Source organism: Oncorhynchus gorbuscha, linkage group LG18, assembly GCF_021184085.1.
Source record: "Oncorhynchus gorbuscha isolate QuinsamMale2020 ecotype Even-year linkage group LG18, OgorEven_v1.0, whole genome shotgun sequence".
Taxonomy (NCBI): domain Eukaryota; kingdom Metazoa; phylum Chordata; class Actinopteri; order Salmoniformes; family Salmonidae; genus Oncorhynchus; species Oncorhynchus gorbuscha.
This window is the reverse complement of record NC_060190.1, coordinates 41,726,148-41,744,483: the sequence shown is the minus strand read 5'-3', so window position 1 is coordinate 41,744,483 and position 18,336 is coordinate 41,726,148. Positions and strand designations below refer to the sequence as shown.

At 42.1% G+C, this 18,336-nt stretch overlaps 1 protein-coding gene across 1 annotated transcript; it reads right to left on the bottom strand.

Moving 5' to 3' along the window:
- Positions 1 to 11,680: 11,680 nt before the first annotated feature.
- LOC124003611 (ammonium transporter Rh type B-like) lies at positions 11,681 to 13,781 on the bottom strand. Its single transcript, XM_046312014.1, has one exon. It carries the CDS (start codon positions 13,747 to 13,749, stop codon positions 12,253 to 12,255), a length of 1,497 nt encoding a protein of 498 aa, XP_046167970.1. The 5' UTR covers positions 13,750 to 13,781; the 3' UTR covers positions 11,681 to 12,252.
- Positions 13,782 to 18,336: the final 4,555 nt, after the last annotated feature.

Here is an 18,336-nt window from a genome sequence, read left to right as displayed (position 1 = left end):
TGAAGGTGGAGTTATTAAAGTGAGTAGCAGTGGTGTAAAAAAAGAGGGGGGGCAATGCAAATAGTCTGGGTATCCATTTGACTAGGTGTTCAGGAGTCTTATGGCTTGGGGGTAGAAGCTGTTTAGAAGCCTCTTGGACCTAGATTTGCCGCTCCGGTACCGCTTGCCATGCAGAAGCAGAGAGAACAGTGTATGACTAGGGTGGCTGGAGTCTTTGACAATTTTTAGGCCTTTCCTCTGACACCGCCTGGTATAGAGGTCCTGGATGGCAGGAAGCTTGGCCCCAGTGATGTACTGGGCAGTTAGCCCTACCCTCTGTAGTGCCTTGTGGTCAAAGGCCGGAGCAGTTGCCATAACAGGCAGTGATGCAATCAGTCAGGATGCTCTCGATGGTGCAGCTATAGAACCTTTTGAGGATCTGAGGACCCATGCCAAATCTTTTCAGTCTCCTGAGGTTTTGTAGTGCCCTCTTCACGACTATCTTGGTGTGCTTGGACCATGTTAGTTTGTTGGTGATGTGGACACCAAGGAACTTGAAGCTCTCAACCTGCTCCACTGGAGCCCCATCGATGAGACTGGGGGTGTGCTCGGTCCTCTTTTTCCTGTAGTCCACAATCACCTCCTTTGTCTTGATCATGTTAAGGGAGAGGTTGTTGTCCTGGCACCGCATGGTCAGGTCTCTGACTGTAGTCCACAATCACCTCCTTTGTCTTGATCACGTTAAGGGAGAGGTTGTTGTCCTGGCACCGCATGGTCAGGTCTCTGACCTCCTCACTATAGGCTGTCTTTTCATTGTCGGTGATCAACCCTACCACTGTTGTGTCATCAGCAAATGTAATGATAGTGTTGGAGTCGTGCCTGGCAGTGCAGTCATTTATGAACAGGGAGTACAGGAGGGGACTAAGCACGCACCCCCGAGGAGCCCCTGTGTTGAGGATCAGTGTGGTGGATGAGTTGTTACCTACCCTTACTACCTGGGGGCGGCCCATCAGGAAGTCCAGGATCCATTTGCAGAGGGATATGTTTAGTCCCAGGGTCCTTAGCTCAGTGATGAGCTTCGAGGGCATGAATAGCATTCTCACATAGTTGTTCCTTATGTCCAGGTAGGAAAGGGAAGTATTGAGTTTAATAGAGATGGCATCATCTGTGGATCTGTTGAGGTGGTATGCAAATTGGAGTGGGTCTAGGGTTTCTGGGATAATGGTGTTGATGTGAGCCATGACCAGCCTTTCAAAGCACGTCATGGCTACAGACGTGAGTGCTTCAGGTCGGTAGTCATTTAGGTAGGTTACCTTAGTGTTCTTGGGCACAGCCATTATGATGGTCTGCTTAAAACATGTTGGTATTACGGACGCGGACAGAGCGAGTTTGAAAATGTCAGTGAAGACACTTGCCTGTTGGCCAGCATATGCTCGCAGTACACGTCCTGGTAATCCGTCTGGCCCTGCGGCCTTGTGAATGCTGACCTCACATTGGTTACGGAAAGCGTGATCACACAGTCTTCCGGTGCTTCTGGTGCTCTCATGCATGTTTCAATGTTATTTGCCTCGAAGCGAGCATAGAAGTAGTTTAGCTCATCTGGTAGGCTCGTGTCACTGGGCAGCTCTCGACGGTGCTTCCCTTTGTAATGGTTTGTAATGGTTTGCAAGTCCTGCCACATCCGACGAGCGTCAGAGCCGGTGTAGTACGATTCAATCTTAGTCCTGTATTGATGCTTTGCCTGTTTGATGGTTTGTCTGAGAGCATAGCGGGATTTCTTATATGCTTCCGGGTTAGAGTCCTGCTCCTTGAAAGTGGCAGCTCTACCATTTATCTCAGTCCGGACGCTGTCTGTAATCCATGGCTTCTGGTTGGGGTATGTACGTACGGTCCCTGTGGGGATGACGTCATCAATGCACTTATTGATGAAGCCCATGACTGATGTGGTGTACTCCTCAATGCCATCGGAGGAATCCCAGAACATTTTCCAGTCTGTGCTAGCAAAACAGTACTGTAGCTTAGCATCTGCTTCATCTGACCACTTTTTTATTGATCTAGTCACTGGTACTTCCTGCTTTAATTTTAGCTAGTAAGCAGGAATCAGGAGGATAGAATTATGGTTAGATTTGCAAAATGGAGGGCGAGGGAGAGCTTTGTTTGCATCTCTGTGTGTGGAGTAAAGGTGGTCCAGAGATTTTTTCCCTCTGGTTGCACATTTAACATGCTGATAGAAATTTGGCAAAACGGATTTAAGTTTCCCTGCATTAAAGTCCCTGGCTACTTGGAGCGCCGCCTCTGGGTGAGCATTTTCTTTTTTGCTTATGGCGGAATACAGCTCATTCAGTGATGTCTTAGTGCCAGCCTCTGACTGTTGTGGTATGTAAACAGCTACGAAAAATACAGATGAAAACTCTCTAGGTAGATAGTGTGGTCTACAGCTTATCATGAGATACTTTACCTCAGGCGAGCAATCGCTCAAGACTTCCTTTGATATCGTGCACCAGCTGTTATCTACAAAATACATAGTCCACCGCCGCTTGTCTCAACAGACGCCGCTGTTCTATCCTGCCAGTACAGCGTATAACCAGCCAGCTGTATGTTGATAGTGTCGGCGTTCAGCCACGACTCCGTGAAGCATAAGATATCACAGTTTTGAATGTCATGTTGGTAGTTTAATCTTCCTTGTAGGTCATCTATTTTATTGTCCAAAGATTGCACGTTTGCTAGCAGAATGCAAGGAAGTGGGGGTTTATTCGATCGCCTACGAATTCTCAGAAAGCAGCCTACCATCCGGACCCTTTTTCTCCGCCTCCTCTTCCAGCAAATCACTGGGATCTGGGCCTGTTCCCGAGAAAGCAGTATATCGTTTGCGTAGGGCTCGTCAGACTCGTTAAAGGAAAAAAAGGATTCTGCCAGTCCATGGTGAGTAATCACAGTCCTGATGTCCAGAAGTTATTTTCGGTCATAAGAGATGGTAGTGGCAACATTATGTACAAAGTAAGTAACAAAATAAGTTAAAATCATTGCAAATAAGATTTTAAAAAAGACAATCGGTTGGGGGCACATAAAACGTCTGCCTTCTTCTTCGACGCCATTTTACCCTGTGCATTACAATGTAATGTGATGGGTGATGCAGAATGTAATGATCCTTTTTATCACAACATTTGTCTCTTTGTTGACAGGAGTAGACCTCCCACTCCGTTCCTCATCTCTCAGAGATGGCCAAGTCAAAAGTGCCTCTCAGGTGCTACATTTTCTACACCATCTCCTTGTGAAGCAGAATGTGTCTCGCTATTGTTCATTATTTTCCCTAGTCTTTATGTCACATAGAAGCCCATACCAAAAACCTATACAGTATATTAAATATAACCACTTCTCCACGCTCAATTGCTAGAGAGAGCCGGCTGGTGGACAAGATTGTACTGAACATACTTTTACCATGTTTCTTCCTTATGTCAAGGCGCCCTCCAAAGGTCAGGACTGTTATGCCAACCTGACTCTGAAGGCCCCTAAACTGGTGTCTGGCCGCAGCTCCCCACAGCCCCAGATGAAGTACTCTGATGTAGTGAAACTACAGGGGCCACAGGAAGCGGAGAAGGGGACCATGGCCAACAACAACACTGACTCAGTCTCTGTGCTCTCGGACCTGTATGCCTCAGTGCAAATAGACCGCACCAAAACCCTGGACACAGTGGATGGCAATGACGGCTATGCCAACCATGTCTGAGAGACAAAATGTTGGTGACATGCTTTTCAATCTGTTATAGATTTATTTCTGTGTTTTTGGTTGGCAAGATTTGGAGATGATGACGCTGGTTGTCTAGCTGTTTCACCTCATAACCACAGAGTGTCGCTAATTGGCAGCTTTAGAAAAATATTTTTCCTTCCTAATATAAAATTCTGCAGAGCAGTGTGTGTGACAACAGTGTGGTTTAACTTCAGTCCCTGCAGACTTTATTACAACTTGTTGAGGCCCAGACTTACTTATCTAATTCCCTTAAACCAACAAGAAGCCAGTAGGAGGTAAGAGGCTACATGCAAGCAGTGGTGTAAAGTACTTTGAAGTACTGCTTAAGTCATTTTTGGGGGTATATGTACGTTACTTTACTATTTATATTTTTGACAACTTTTACTTTTACTTCACTACATTCCTATAGAAAAGAATGTACTTTTTACTCCATACAAGAGTACATCCCTACAGACTGATCCGGTGGACTCACTAAACACAGATACTTCATGTGTAAATTATGTCTGAGTGTTGGAGTGTGCCCCTGGCTACCCGTAAAAAAAAAAAACATATTTACAAAAACATTTTGGTGCCGTTCTGGTTTGAGTAATATAAGGAATTTGAAATGATTTATACTTGAACTTTTACCTTCAATACTTAAGTATATGTTAGTGTTTACATTTACTTTTGATACTTAAGTATATTTAAAACCACATACTTTTAAACTTCTACTCAAGTAGTATTTTACTTGGTGACTTTCACTTTTACTTGAGTCATTTTCTATTATGGTATCTTTACTTTTACTCAAGTACAGTATGACAATTGAGTACTTTTCCACCACTGCATGCAAGGTATTTGGAGGTGGATTATTTCCTCTATTTCCATCACACATTTTCAGATGCCAATTAGGGCAGAGTGTCTACCATGTTGTTTGCTGTTTTATAATCTCCAGATCCTGTCAAACATTAAGGTTAAACTGAACATGACATTTAAGGAGATAAAATTGTGAAGGGCAATACATTTCTATATTTCTGAGATATTAATTCATGTGGTTTATGTCTAAATTGTTGATACCTCCTTTTGTCATAAATAAACAAACTGTATTTTTTATTTATTTAAGTTCTTTGCACATGTATTTTGTCAGTTCATTTGATGGTCGGATTCTCATGCAAGGGTAATAATGCATCATAGACCTTTTGATATGTTCATGTTTAAACCCATAGAATACTCCAACAGTGATTGTGAGTGACTAGGCTTTGAGATACAGGCATGAGGCTTTGCAAGTTGTAATCACTATCTTAACAAAGTATTTGTTATCATCACTATAATAAAAACTTGATCAGTTTGTCTAAAATGTATTTTCTATCTAGGGTTAATTACTGTACTACTTAAACCATTCTCAAGCTTTTAATTTAGAGGGTACCAGGGAATTAAATCCCTTGTTTTTTGAAGTAGGTTTTTTAGTTTTGTTGAAACTTTTATGAAAATGTTAACGATGTAATTGATTTCAAATTATTAACACATTTGGGTTATGAAGTGTTTCTAAGGAAAAATTATTGGGATATTTGCAACCAACATTGGCAGCAAGATCATCTAGGTCAGTGAATTCAGTAGGTGAATTGAATATCCTCATTTAAAATAATCATAATTTTCAATTGTTGAATTGGAAATCCAATGAACTTCCTTAAACGGAATGAACTGAAATTAATATCACTATAGGTTCACAAAATATTCACCCAGTATTTATTAGACCAGATGTATTATGTGCATAGATAACTGTTCATAGATATAGATGTACTATAATGTTCTGCTTTCTTGCAGATGTTGTTGTCACTCCCTGACCTTAGAGAGCCTTTATTTCTCTTTTTGGGGTGGGAATTGGGTGGGATTTGTGTGGGAATTCTAGTTTTCTATTTCTTTGCTGGCCGGGTATGGTTCCCAATCAGAGGCAGCTGTCTATAGTTGTCTCTGATTGGGAATCATACTTAGGCAGCCTGTTTTCCAACCTTGTTTGTGGGATCTTGTCTTTGTATAGTTGCCGTTTAGCGCTACAGAGCTTTACGTTCGTATCGTGTTTTTTTTGGTGTCATTTGAAAATAAAGTCAAATGTACGCCTGCCACGCTGCACCTTGATCTCCTAACGACGAATGTAACAGAAGATCCCACCACAAAAGGACCAAGCAGTATGGTTAGGAGGAGAGCACACGACGGAAACCCGAGAAGAAACCCCAGATGACGTGGGCGTCAGTGCTGAGGGGTGAGTCCGAGACCGAGGAGGAATTCTTGGACCGTTTGAGCGAGGAGTGGTTGGCAGTGGAAAGGGACGAAAGAGTTTGGAGGGGTTGGAGTTGGGAGCAAGACAGTCGCTTTGAGGAGCGTGTGACCCTTCAGGCACCATGCTTTGCGGTTACATATACTGTGTCTCCGGTATGCATCCACAGCCCGGTGCGCTCTGTGCCAGCTCCCCACATTTGCCATGCTAGAGTGGGCATTAAGCCAGGACGGATTGTGCTGGCTCAGCGCTCCTGGTCTCCGGTGCGTCTCTTAGGACCAGGATATCCTGCGCCGGCTCTGCGCAATGTGTCTCCCTGTGCGCCTTCACAGCTCAGTGTGTCCTGTGCCAGCGCCCCACAGTTGCTGGGCTAAAGTGAGTATCCAGCCAGGACGGGTTGTGCCAGCTCTGCGCTACAGACATCCGGTGCGTCTCCACGGCCCAGTATATCCTGTGCAGGCTCCACGCACCAGGCCTCCAGTACGTCTCTCCAGCCCGGTGCATCCTGTGCCAGCTCTACGCACCCGGCCTCCAGTGATGATCCATGGCACGAAGCCTCCGGTGATGATCCATGGCCCGAAGCCTCCAGTGATGATCCATGGCCCGAAGCCTCCAGTGATGATCCATGGCCCGAAGCCTCCAGTGATGATCCATGGCCTGAAGAAGCCTCCATTGATGATCCATGGCACGAAGCCTCCATTGATGATCCATGGCACGAAGCCTCCATTGATGATCCATGGCACGAAGCATCCAGTGTTGATCCATCTGCAGTCCAGAGCCTCCAGTGACGGTCTGCAGTCCAGAGCCCCCAGCGACGGTCTGCAGTCCAGGGCCTCCAGCGACGGTCGGCAGTTCGGAGCCTCCAGCGACGGTCGGAAGTCCGGAGCCTCGGGCGATGATCCACGGTCCGGTTCCACGGAAGCGGAGGGATCAGCAAGCGGAGTGGGGTCTATGCCCCAAACCGTAGCCGCCACCAAGGCTAGATGCCCACCTGGACCCTCCCTCATAGAGTCAGGTTTTGCGGCCGGGGGGGGGAGACTGTCACGCCCTGACCTTAGAGCCTTTTTATTTCTCTATTTGGTTAGGTCAGGGTATGATTTGGGTGGGAATTCTAGTTTTCTATTTCTTTGCTGGCCGGGTATGGTTCCCAATCAGCCTTCAGCGGAAATAATCGGAACCAACCTGATAAGACAGTCTGTGCCCAAAGGATGCAGATCCCTCCGGGATAAACGTGAGCGGAGGGAACGCTCTCAGAACAAGGCGGAGGAGAACATGAAAAGAGCACTTCTCAGCACCAATCTGAAGCTAGTCTATCGTTGTCTCTGATTGGGAATCTTACTTAGGCAGCCTGTTTTCCACCCTAGTTTGTGGGATCTTGTCTTTGTATAGTTGCTGTTTTACGCTACAGTGCTTTAGTTTCTAACGACGGACGTAGCAGTTGTGCTGTCCAGCATTTTTTCTCATTAAGGATGTCAGAGGAGTAATAATCCAGCAATAATTGTTCATGAGAAAATACTTTATGGTCAAAATGGTAAATGAATAAACAAGAGATAACGATAATCGATTATACCATATTAAGGAATTATTAACATGGTAAAACAATTTGCAGATTATGCAACTAATTTATATGTGAAAGCTGAAATGGTCTATTCATTCCTTTTTCAGTAGACACACTTATCCAAGACAACTTACAGTAGTGATTGCATACTTTTTCATACGGCTCCCCCTTGGGAAATGAACCCACAACCCTAGCAATTCAAACACCATGCGCTACCAACTGAGCCACATCATCACAAACCACTTGATGTCTCCATGTACTCAATTACTGTATTGTCCATTGTTTTTCTTCATGGTGATGGAATGTCTACAGGTACAATCATAGATGACCAGCCAATGTATAATACAGTAATGCATATTTACATTAAGTGGTTTGTTAGGATGGTAAAGTAATACTGCACATATAGTCGTTGTTTTCCATGTTATTTGATCAAGAACAATATTTCATTTGTAGATGTTTGGTGTCTTTGCATATAACTTTCCACCTTTTGATTTAAATGTTTGAGGACAGGGTTTTGTTCTTTCTGAATACATTAGAATGACAATCACACCAAAATGGACAGGGCAACAACTCGTACAATTACAACAGTTGAATCCTGCAAGATACTGTTCTTAGTTGTACAACTACCTTTTTTTGCCAAAGCAGAGATGCTGCAAAAATATTTTTTCCTGCGCTAAAGACAATATCGGTCCGCTAATACTAGTAAAGGCCCAGTACACTACTTTTGTGAAAAAATATATATTTCAAAAAAATATTTTAAAATGTATTGTTTTTCTTATTAATTCAGATTTTTCAGGGGGTGCTGCAGCATCCTCAGCACCCATACTTCCCGCGGCTGTGGTAAGTCCACAAAAATGAAAGTGGACAGAGAGTTCAAAGTAGTTTGAAGTGATCCTGCTCTGTACTCTCTACCAAAAGATAATGTGTAACGTGGATGGTATTGTGTCGAAGCTCTGGCTGAAATCAACATTGTGGACATAGTACAATGTTTTGACCACTTTGACCCTGTGTATCAGGAAACCTGTGCCCAGAGCTCCTGTAAGAGAGGACCAGCAGCATAGGGCTTCACACACTAGACTGCTTTATCAAGTGCAAAAGAAACACCACCGACTTGCTAATAAAAATAGTTTATTCCTAATGTCTGGGGCCAGGGGGGTTTCCTGACCAAGTAGCCTGACCAGGAACAACTCTGGACCTTGTAATGGAAATTAAAAGATTCAACACGTGATCCCACGACCTTGAACAGAATTGAAAAACAAATGTGTAGTTAATAGCGGCAATTTACTTATGAGGGCAATTATTATTTTATTATTCAACCAAGACAGTCCACTCAGCAACAATAGTCCCTAACTATTGGTGATAGGTAGCCTGTGTTGTGAAATGTGTTGTTTTACAGGGTCAGCCAAGTACACTATATATATATTTTTTTTTTCTCACAAAAGCCTTTACTAGTACACTATGGATATAGTACACTATGGAGTTTTCCAACAGAACATCTTGAGCCGGTCAGCAATTAGGCAATAGGTACAGATGTAGGATCTTAATTTGAGCCAGTTTTATACAGCAGGAAAATAAGCCTGCAGAAACAGGAAATGTTAATTATTATGTGGAATTAAAATTAACAGACATTTTTGTAGGGGTTGACACATTTTTTTGTGAGGGAAAATCAACTTTGAAATTTCCAAGTTGAAATGACATTTCCTGCATTGCAGGGATGATCTCCTGCCACAGGGTGATCAAATTAAGATCCTACATTTATATCACAATGCCGGTCATAAATTGCTGCTAATCATCCATTATAAACCAACCTTTCCTTGATCCTTCAACCTGTTGCATTCTTAACATAAGCTGTTGGTGCTGATATAGAATTGTATGATTATCGAGGTGCTGATAAAATAGTAAACCCTAGATTAAGATTGCAAACAGGAGATTAAGACTGTAAAAGAGCCAACACAAAGTTGAATGATTGTTACTACCTAACAAAGCTTTAGTCTCTCCCTCTTATAATGGATGTTTCTTCGTATCCCTTTTATAGGGTTGTTCATTAAGCATAAAATGTTTATGTCTTTTTATAATTCATCATGAGATGAACTTGATAGATAGGTCTTATTTAAAGCCAGACTGAGTTCCACTACATTGAGATGTTAATGGTGTATGATCTCTTGTCAGTAATTGAAATCAAGTATTACCCTATGTGACCTCTGGTATTTCATTTGAGAACAAAATGTCTGCAGCGTACACTGTAAATTGAGTCAACTTAAAAAATCTAGGCAACCAGCTAACGTACATTCCTGAGTTGTCTCAACACATTTGCCAAAGTTGAGTTAGCTAGAAATCGTAATGCAGCTGGTTGCCTTGATTTTTCAAATTGACACTTTGGATTTCAAGTCCTCTCAATTTAACGATGCAAGCCAACCCGCTCAGCTGAACTATTTAAGATCAATGGGAAAAGATTGCAAATTCTGTGGGTAGCCCCAACCGGGACTCGGACCCACAGCCAGTGACTACAACACCTTACCATTGCTCTATAGAATTACCACTATGGAAATGATTTGGTTATTGATGGCTGTAATATATTTTTTATTTTGGATGGAACAAGTATGTTAACGTTGCATGAAGGCTGCGTTTACACAGGCAGCTAAATTCTGGAAATGTTTCCACAAATAGGTATTTTGACCAATAACATCAGATATTTTCACATCAGACTAGTTCTGAGCGATTTAGTGTTTTTAGGGCTCGGTTTGGTTTTGGTTCTGCTGTAAAAAAAAAAAATCATGGTTGTTATAAATCATCTTTTGTTATATATATTTTTTACATTAAATGCATTATGAAATATGACGTTGAAATGATTTTAGAGCTTTTTCATTGAAATTCCAAGCCAAATATTGAGAACATTCAATTGACAAAAGACTGAAAACATTACACTGTCTCTAACACAGAATAAAGCAATTAATAAGAGCCCCATGATCGTAGAGACTGCCCATTAAGTCTTATCACTTATTAACCACCATCATTTATTCACATTACTTTACTTAAATACAATATTTCAGTTGTGTATATATATATATATATTTTTAAATGTATGACTTTATTATTTAATTTCTTAATGTCATCCTGTTATCTCTTCTCAGACAGCAGACGGACAGTGAAAATGGTATCCCGTGATCATTGGGTTACCACAGTTGCCCATGCTGCAGAGCTGTCTGACGAAATCACTATTTTAGTAGTTCTTCAAAGTAGATAAGGCATACTTTCAAGTTTGCTACAACTATCAATCGGATCTCGTCACTGTGTTGGACATTCCTCTCTTGTATGGTCTGTGTACAGGCCTGAAAGGTACATTGGGTAATATGTTAATGAAACACATGTTTTTAAGCCAATACAGTATTTTACATTACGGGTCTCAGCAAACTAAACTCTCTTGTGTGATCAGCTCAACTCAGCTTAAATATTTCAGTTCACGCAACATTGTCTTACAAATTCAGCTCACTTTAAGCAAAAATCATTAGGTTAGTGGAGTATTCCATGTCAGCTGACCAATTTCCCAATATGAAGTCCAGCCAACTTGGATATTTAAGCTCCATGGACATTTTTCTAAGTTGTATTTTTTTTTTACAGTGAGAAGAATCATGGTGTTAGATATCTGTCCTGGAGAGTTTGATTAGATGCATAGCGTTAAGCTACTCCAAATTCCTAAACTAATTACACATTTTTAACATGCAGATTTCCTCAAGATCTGTCAATGGACCTGAAACACATAAAACATTTTCAGGTAACACCAACTGTCCCTTGTATAACCTCATAAATATATGGACCTCTCTTTCTTGGGAATCATAACAAAAAAGGTTTTCCGATAATGCCAACCTTTGAGACATAAAAAGTGTTTCCTGTCTAACCTTATAACTAATAATGGATGTACATAAAACATACCGTAACGTAGACAAAAAAGGTATACAAAGCTTATTGAAAAGCTCATATCTGAAAGGTTATAGTGCAAGACCATGAACATCACAAGTGAACATGAGTAGGGCTAACTGTGTTCTTGATGTGAGGATCAACAACGCATGTTTCCTTGTTCACTAAAGCTTTCATAGAAGTTGTCATGATGTCTAATAACAAATAACAAAAAGTTGAATAACAAACATAAATTTAATATAATTCATGTTTTATTTCCAATAAAGTCAAAAATATGATTTTAAAACATCAATAAACAATTTACAAAAAAAGCATCAATTGTATTGTCAAATCTTTGATCATTTTTGTACAAATTCAGCCCATTATGAATATTTCAATATCATCCAATAGTTGTGTAAATTCCTGACAGTATAACACTTTATTTCTCACTCTTACATTCACTCTGTAAAAAAGTGCACATCTGAAATTTTCATCTTGCAAAATTAACAAAACAAATAATTGTATAACAATTGTCAATAACAATAACAGGCCAAAATGAACAGCAGCTATTCCTTCTGTACACAACAAACATTCAAATAATAATTTTTTAATTGATCAAAATGCCAAAGAACTTGAAAGCTGGCAAGAATGTATAAGATGTCAATCCCATCTTCTCATGTCATATAAGAGAGAGTGGAAAGCTAACACTATGTGCAACATTTTGCTGCGTCACACCTTCACATTCATTCCTCAGTATTGCTAACCCAGTGTCCCCATACAGGGCTGGAAGCCTGAAATGTGAGTTCAGACCTTGGTATTGTCCTAAATTTCCTTTATGCTGGGGGGGGCCTTGTGCACCCCCATGCTGGCAAAATCAGAGGGCACGTCGAAGAACAGCTCGTCATCAAAGCAGAACTCGTCAGACGGCGTAGCGAGACAGGGCAACTTCAGTGCAAAGCCGGTCAGCACCCCACCGACAGCGGCTGCCCCGATGGTAGAGAAGATAGCTGCCACCTGGTAGATGGCTTGCTCCTTGGCGGTGCGCCCCAGCCCGGGCTTCAGCCCTGGGATCAGCTGCTGTAGCTCTAGGAGCTTTGGGTCTCCCTCCATGGGTGCACGGTGGGAGAAGATCTGGTACATGCTGGGGCCATAGGTTTCTTCGTTGGCCATGAGGATGGCACAAATGCCAGCCGTGCAGGATATGAGGCCGGTGAGGCCGTGGAGATTGTGGATGCCACACTGGTCTTGGATCCTGAAGTGGCGGGCCATGAACGGGGTGAGGTACCTGTATCCCATGAAGCAGGCGGTGCAGCCCATGATCCCAAGGGCGTAGGCGGCTGCAGGGGAGATCATCATGTCCACAGAGGCCCCAACAGTCACACCACCCGCCAGAGTCACATTTTGAATGTCGGCCATTGTGAGCTTGCCTCTCTTGTTGAATACGGCAGATAAGGCGAAAGCGGTCATCGTTGAGGAGCTGAGGCCTATGAAGGTGTGCAGGACGGCCCTGTGCTGGTCATCACCCTTTAAGGTCAGAGCAGAGTTGAACGAGGGCCAGAACACCCAGAGAAACAGGGTGCCCATCAACGACAGGATGTCTGACTGGTAACTGGTAACCTCCTTGACGTGGCCGTCATTCAGGCTAGGCCGATACAGCACAAACGTGACCCCCAACCCAAAGTAACAGGCAAACAGGTGGATGAGGATGGAGCCACCTGCGTCATTGATCTTTAGGTACTTCAGCACAGCCCACTCTGTCAAGGCAAAGATAGGGACCTCTAGCAGGGCCATGACCAGCAGCTGCACCGGACTGGTCTTTCCCAGCACCGCCCCGAAGGAGATGAGCACCACGGCACAGGCAAACTCAGCATTGAGCAGGTTGATGACCCCAAGGTGGATCTTTCCATCAGAGTAGAATTGGAAGTAGCCCTGCATCAAGATGGCCCACTGGATGGTAAAGGTGGCTGTTAAGAAGTTGAAGACCATCCCGCTGAAGCCATAGAGCCGTAGGAAGGCCAGCAGGCAGCCGAAGCCAACGAAGATCATCACCTGCACATCCGCGAAGAAGGGATAGTCCCGATACAGGGAGTTGTCCATAGGGTTGGTCTCATTGTTCTGAAACTTGGCATTGGCATTGTCATCGTAGGTGACAAAGCCGGCAAAGAGACCAAGGAAAACCACTTCCATCAACAGTACCAGTACTGGCAACCGCACCCTGAGGCTAGTAGAGTTATTCATTGTGGAATGGACACCTCGCATAGGCCAATTACTCCTGCAGCCGCACGCTTTATAGCTCTGCTGCCAGATAAAGATTGGCATTTGGCAGAGAGCAGAAACGCACACTGTACAGCTACACAGGACTCCACATCTCTTCCGCTGAAGACAGGGTTGTACTTTGGTCCCTCAAATTACCCACAGTAACATTTTTACAATCCAGCACATTCTACAGTTTCACAGAACAATGTGTACTGATGAAATGATTAGGGATTCAGATAAAATACATTTTTAGGTTAGTAGCCATGCAGGGTCTATTTTGAATAAGTAAGGGAAATGGTTTTTCAGAAGTTCATGTATTTTTTAAACTTCCCGACTGTTTGTTTCTGTATGCCTCAAATTAGTTTATATTGTACTGGAAAAAGAACTGAGCTAATGAGCTAATGCCTCAAAGGTATTATAGTATTGAACACGTTTTTCAAAACAAAAGATGCCCAAACAATTGACTTTGCATTAAAAAAAAATAAATAAATAATGTTTCAGTAATTCTATATCTTTACAATTCCCTTTACAAAAAAAGATTGCAGTTTTGAAACTGCAGTAAAAGTGCAGTAACTGCAGTCGACTGTGGCATTATGGAGGCAATAATTGCAGAATAACTATACTGCACTTTAACTGCAGTTACACTGCAAAATTACTGCAGTAAAAAAACAGTGTTATTTTGGACGCAGTATACTGCAGTTATATTGCAATCTAACTGCAATCTTTTTTAGTGAAGTACAGCACCATATATTCAACAAAACATTCCAAATCAAATGGAAAAAGGGTTCTACCTCTTCAAGAAAGTGTGTATTATTGCAGTGGATGAGAATATACCTTTGCTTTAGCCCCTATCAGTGAAATTGTGCTGGGTTGGTTGGCAAGTGGTTTTACAAACTTCTACAAACGTGCTGTTTCCAAGTTGTGTCCTTCATTTGTATGAATATGTTGATATCTAGTGGGCATATAAAGACATTACAGGCACTCGATCTTTACAACAGTCGTCCTGTGGCCTCATTTATAACAGTTGAGTACATTTCACACTACATTTCTGAATGAGCATTAAATGAGCAAGACACAAATCCACTCACCTTTTTATGGTGATAAAAACACCCCTTTGTTTGCTGAATCATTTGGAACTCTTGGCATGTCGTGGCACAGCATACAAAAGACTAATTGTTGTTCAATAGTGTATATATTCTACTAGGTCCAATTAAATGATAGTTGCACATGGTAATTTGTTGCATGGGAGATCTGTGGCTAAATCGAGGGTGCCTAAAGCGCTGGCTAATCGGATAGCTACAACCACAGTGCCTATAGCTTCCATGACCCCGGCCACAGCAGAGTTTGATATTAGCCTATATGATATATGATTATTGTCTGAGAATAACAATAGTCAGGCCAGGCTTATAGCCAATATGCTGTTATAATGTATTAAGCCTACGGCACAAACCTCATTCCTATAGAATTGTTTTTACAGGTTTAGGTTAATGTTACAATTTTTAAGTCGTGTTTCAAATAATTCTGAGAGGTAGATTTTGACTGCGAAAGTGATCTTCACGCCAAAAAGGTTGGTGACCACTGGTCTAAAGTTCAGGGAGGTGAGCACATTCTCCCCTCAAGTTCATTAAAAACAAAAATCTAACTTTGCGTGAAAACTGGGCTGGCACATTTTCGGGTATATTTTTTACTATGCATGGTTTATAAATGAGGCCACAGGGGCCTTGTCTGGCCCGCCACAACTAAGTGTTCAGGAACTTTACTCAGTACTTTGTTGAAGCACCTTTGGCAGTGATTACAGCCTCAAGTCTTCTTGGGTATGACACTATAAGCTTGGCACACCTGTATTTGGGGAGTTTCTCCCATTCTTCTCTGCAGATCCTCTCAAGCTCTGTCAGGTTGGACAGGGAATGTCGCTACACAGCTATTTTCAAGTCTCTCCAGAGATGTTTGATTGGGTTCAAGTCCGGGCTCTAGCTGGGCCACTCAAGAACATTCAGAGACTTGTCCCGAAGCCACTCCTGTGTTGTCTTGGCTGTGTGCTTAGGGTCGTTGTCCTGTTGGAAGGTTAACCTTTGCCCCTGTCTGAGGTCCTGAGCGCTCTGGAGCATGTTTTCATCAAGGATCTCTCTGTACTTTGCTCCGTTCATCTTTCCCTCGATCTTGTCGAGTCTCCCAGTCCCTGCCTCTGAAAAACATCCGCACAGCATGATGCGGCCACCACCATGCTTCACCGTAGGGATGGTGTCAGGTTTCCTCCAGACGTGACGCTTGGCATTCAGGCCAAAGAGTTCAATCTGGATTTCATCAGACCAGAGAATGTTGTTTCTCATGATCTGTCCTTTAGGTGCCTTTTGGCAAACTCCATGCGGGCTGTCATGTGCCTTTTACTGAGGAGTGGCTTCCATCTGGCCACTTTACCATAAAGGCCTGATTGGTGGAGTGCTGCAGAGATTATTGTCTGGACCTTCTGGAAGGTTTTCCCATCTCCACAGAGGAACTCTGGAGCTCTGCCAGAGTGACCATTGGGTTAGGGTTAGGGTTAGTGTCACCTCCCTGACCAAGGCCTTCTCCCCCGATTGCTCAGTTTGGCCGGGCGGCCAGCACTATGAAGAGTGCCTCGACACAATCCTGTCTCAGAGATCTACGAACAATTCCCTCAACCTCATGGCTTGGTTTTTACTCTGACATGCACAGTCAACTACGGGACCTTATATAGACAGGTGTGTGCCTTTCCAAATCATGTCCAATCAATAGAATTTACCACAGGTGGACTCCAATCAAGTTGTAGAAACATCTCAAGGATGATCAATGGAAACAGGATGCACCTGAGCTCAATTTCAAGTCTCATAGCAAAGGGTCTGAATACTTATGTAAATGTGTTCTCAGTTCTTTATTTTTAATACATTTGCAAACCTTTCTAAAAACCTTTTTTTTGCTTTGTCATTATGGGGTATTCTGTATAGATTGATGATGGAAAAACGCCAAATTTAATCAATTTTAGAATAAGGCTATAATGTAACAAAATATGGAAAAGGTCAAGGGATCTGAATACTTTCTGAATGCACTGTATAGTTATATATACTGAACAAAAATACAAACACAACATGTAAAGTGTTAGTCCCATGTTTCAAGAGCTGAAATAAAATATCCCAGAATTGTTCCACACACACAAAAACCTTATTTCTTTCAAATATTGTGCACAAATGTGTTTACATCCCTGTTAGTCAGCATTTTATCCATCCACCTGACAGGTGTGGCATATCTAGAAGCTGATTAAACAGCATGATCATTACACAGGTGCACCTTGTGCTGGGGACAATAAAAGGCCACTCTAAAATGTGCAGTTTTGCCATACAACAATGCCACAAATGTCTAAACTTTTGAGGAATTATGCAATTGGCTTGCTGATTGCACGAATGTCCACCAGAGCTGTTGCCAGAGAATTGAATGTTAAAATCGTTGAAATTGTTGCATGTTGCGTCTATATATTTTTTCAGTATATATAAAAGGTTATTTTACTTAGTTCTTTACAGCAAGGCTACCCCAGGAGTGTGAGTGGGCTGAGGTTGCACTGAACTCGCCACTGATGAACCTCCAACCACTTTGTATTGGATCATGCACGGTCTGTTCTTTGGCTCGTGGGGAGAGGTTGGTATGGAGAAATAGGCCTACCGGCATGTTGCTTGTTAGATCCAAATGGCTCATACGCCTCATATTTAGTTGCCTAGATTTCTCCACGACTATGAAAGCTTATTTTGAAGTGTTGCGTAATTTCCAATCGTTGAAGCAAAATAAAATATAGGATTCGCACCCCTGTAGATGATTAGATATGGGTGATATTCTGATGATGTAAACCAATGTCTCTGATAAAGTTGTGGCTTTCTTTGATCTAACCTTATAAAAATGTTTAGGCTTAGTTAGCTATTTCATTTGGGATGAAATGTAGGCTACATTGAATGTTAATTTGAAATGAGCTAGCAGTATTGACATAAATAAATACAATAAAAAACGACCTATGCATAATTTGCCTAAACTTGTTATTAATAGAGCTTGCCAACTTGTAGTCCTAAAAACCGCAAATGACTTACCTCTGGTTCGTTCAGCCATTCCTATGGGGCAAATGAATGGGGGAAAAAAACATGGTTTGGGGATAAAAACTCAAAATAAGGTCTGAGGTTAACACAGGCTTAGTAGATCTAATGCGTTTTGTTCTATGAGATAATATCAGTCAGTTAACATGACCTTTATGAATTAAGAAGCCTTTTATGTGCTTTAAAAAAAAGTTCATACATGCTTCAAAATTCACAAAAAGTTACGTTAGCTAATGAATATTATCTAAACGTATGATATCTCCTAAGCCTGTGTTTACCACAGACCTTATTTTCGGAGTTTTTCCCAAATCTCTCCATAAACTACATTGATTTTCCCATAGGCTTCGTCCAGCAAACCATGTGCCTACAAAAATATGCCATTACTATTGTAGAGATGAAAGCCTCATGACGCTAACATTTTGGCTTTGTAAGTGACATTTTTTGTAGCTGGCTATGTATGCATCCCGAATTTTAATAGGTACAATTACTCAGGCAAATGGAATAATGCTCCACATAACAGTGTTTGAATGTCGGCGTCACAGTCCTATATATATATACC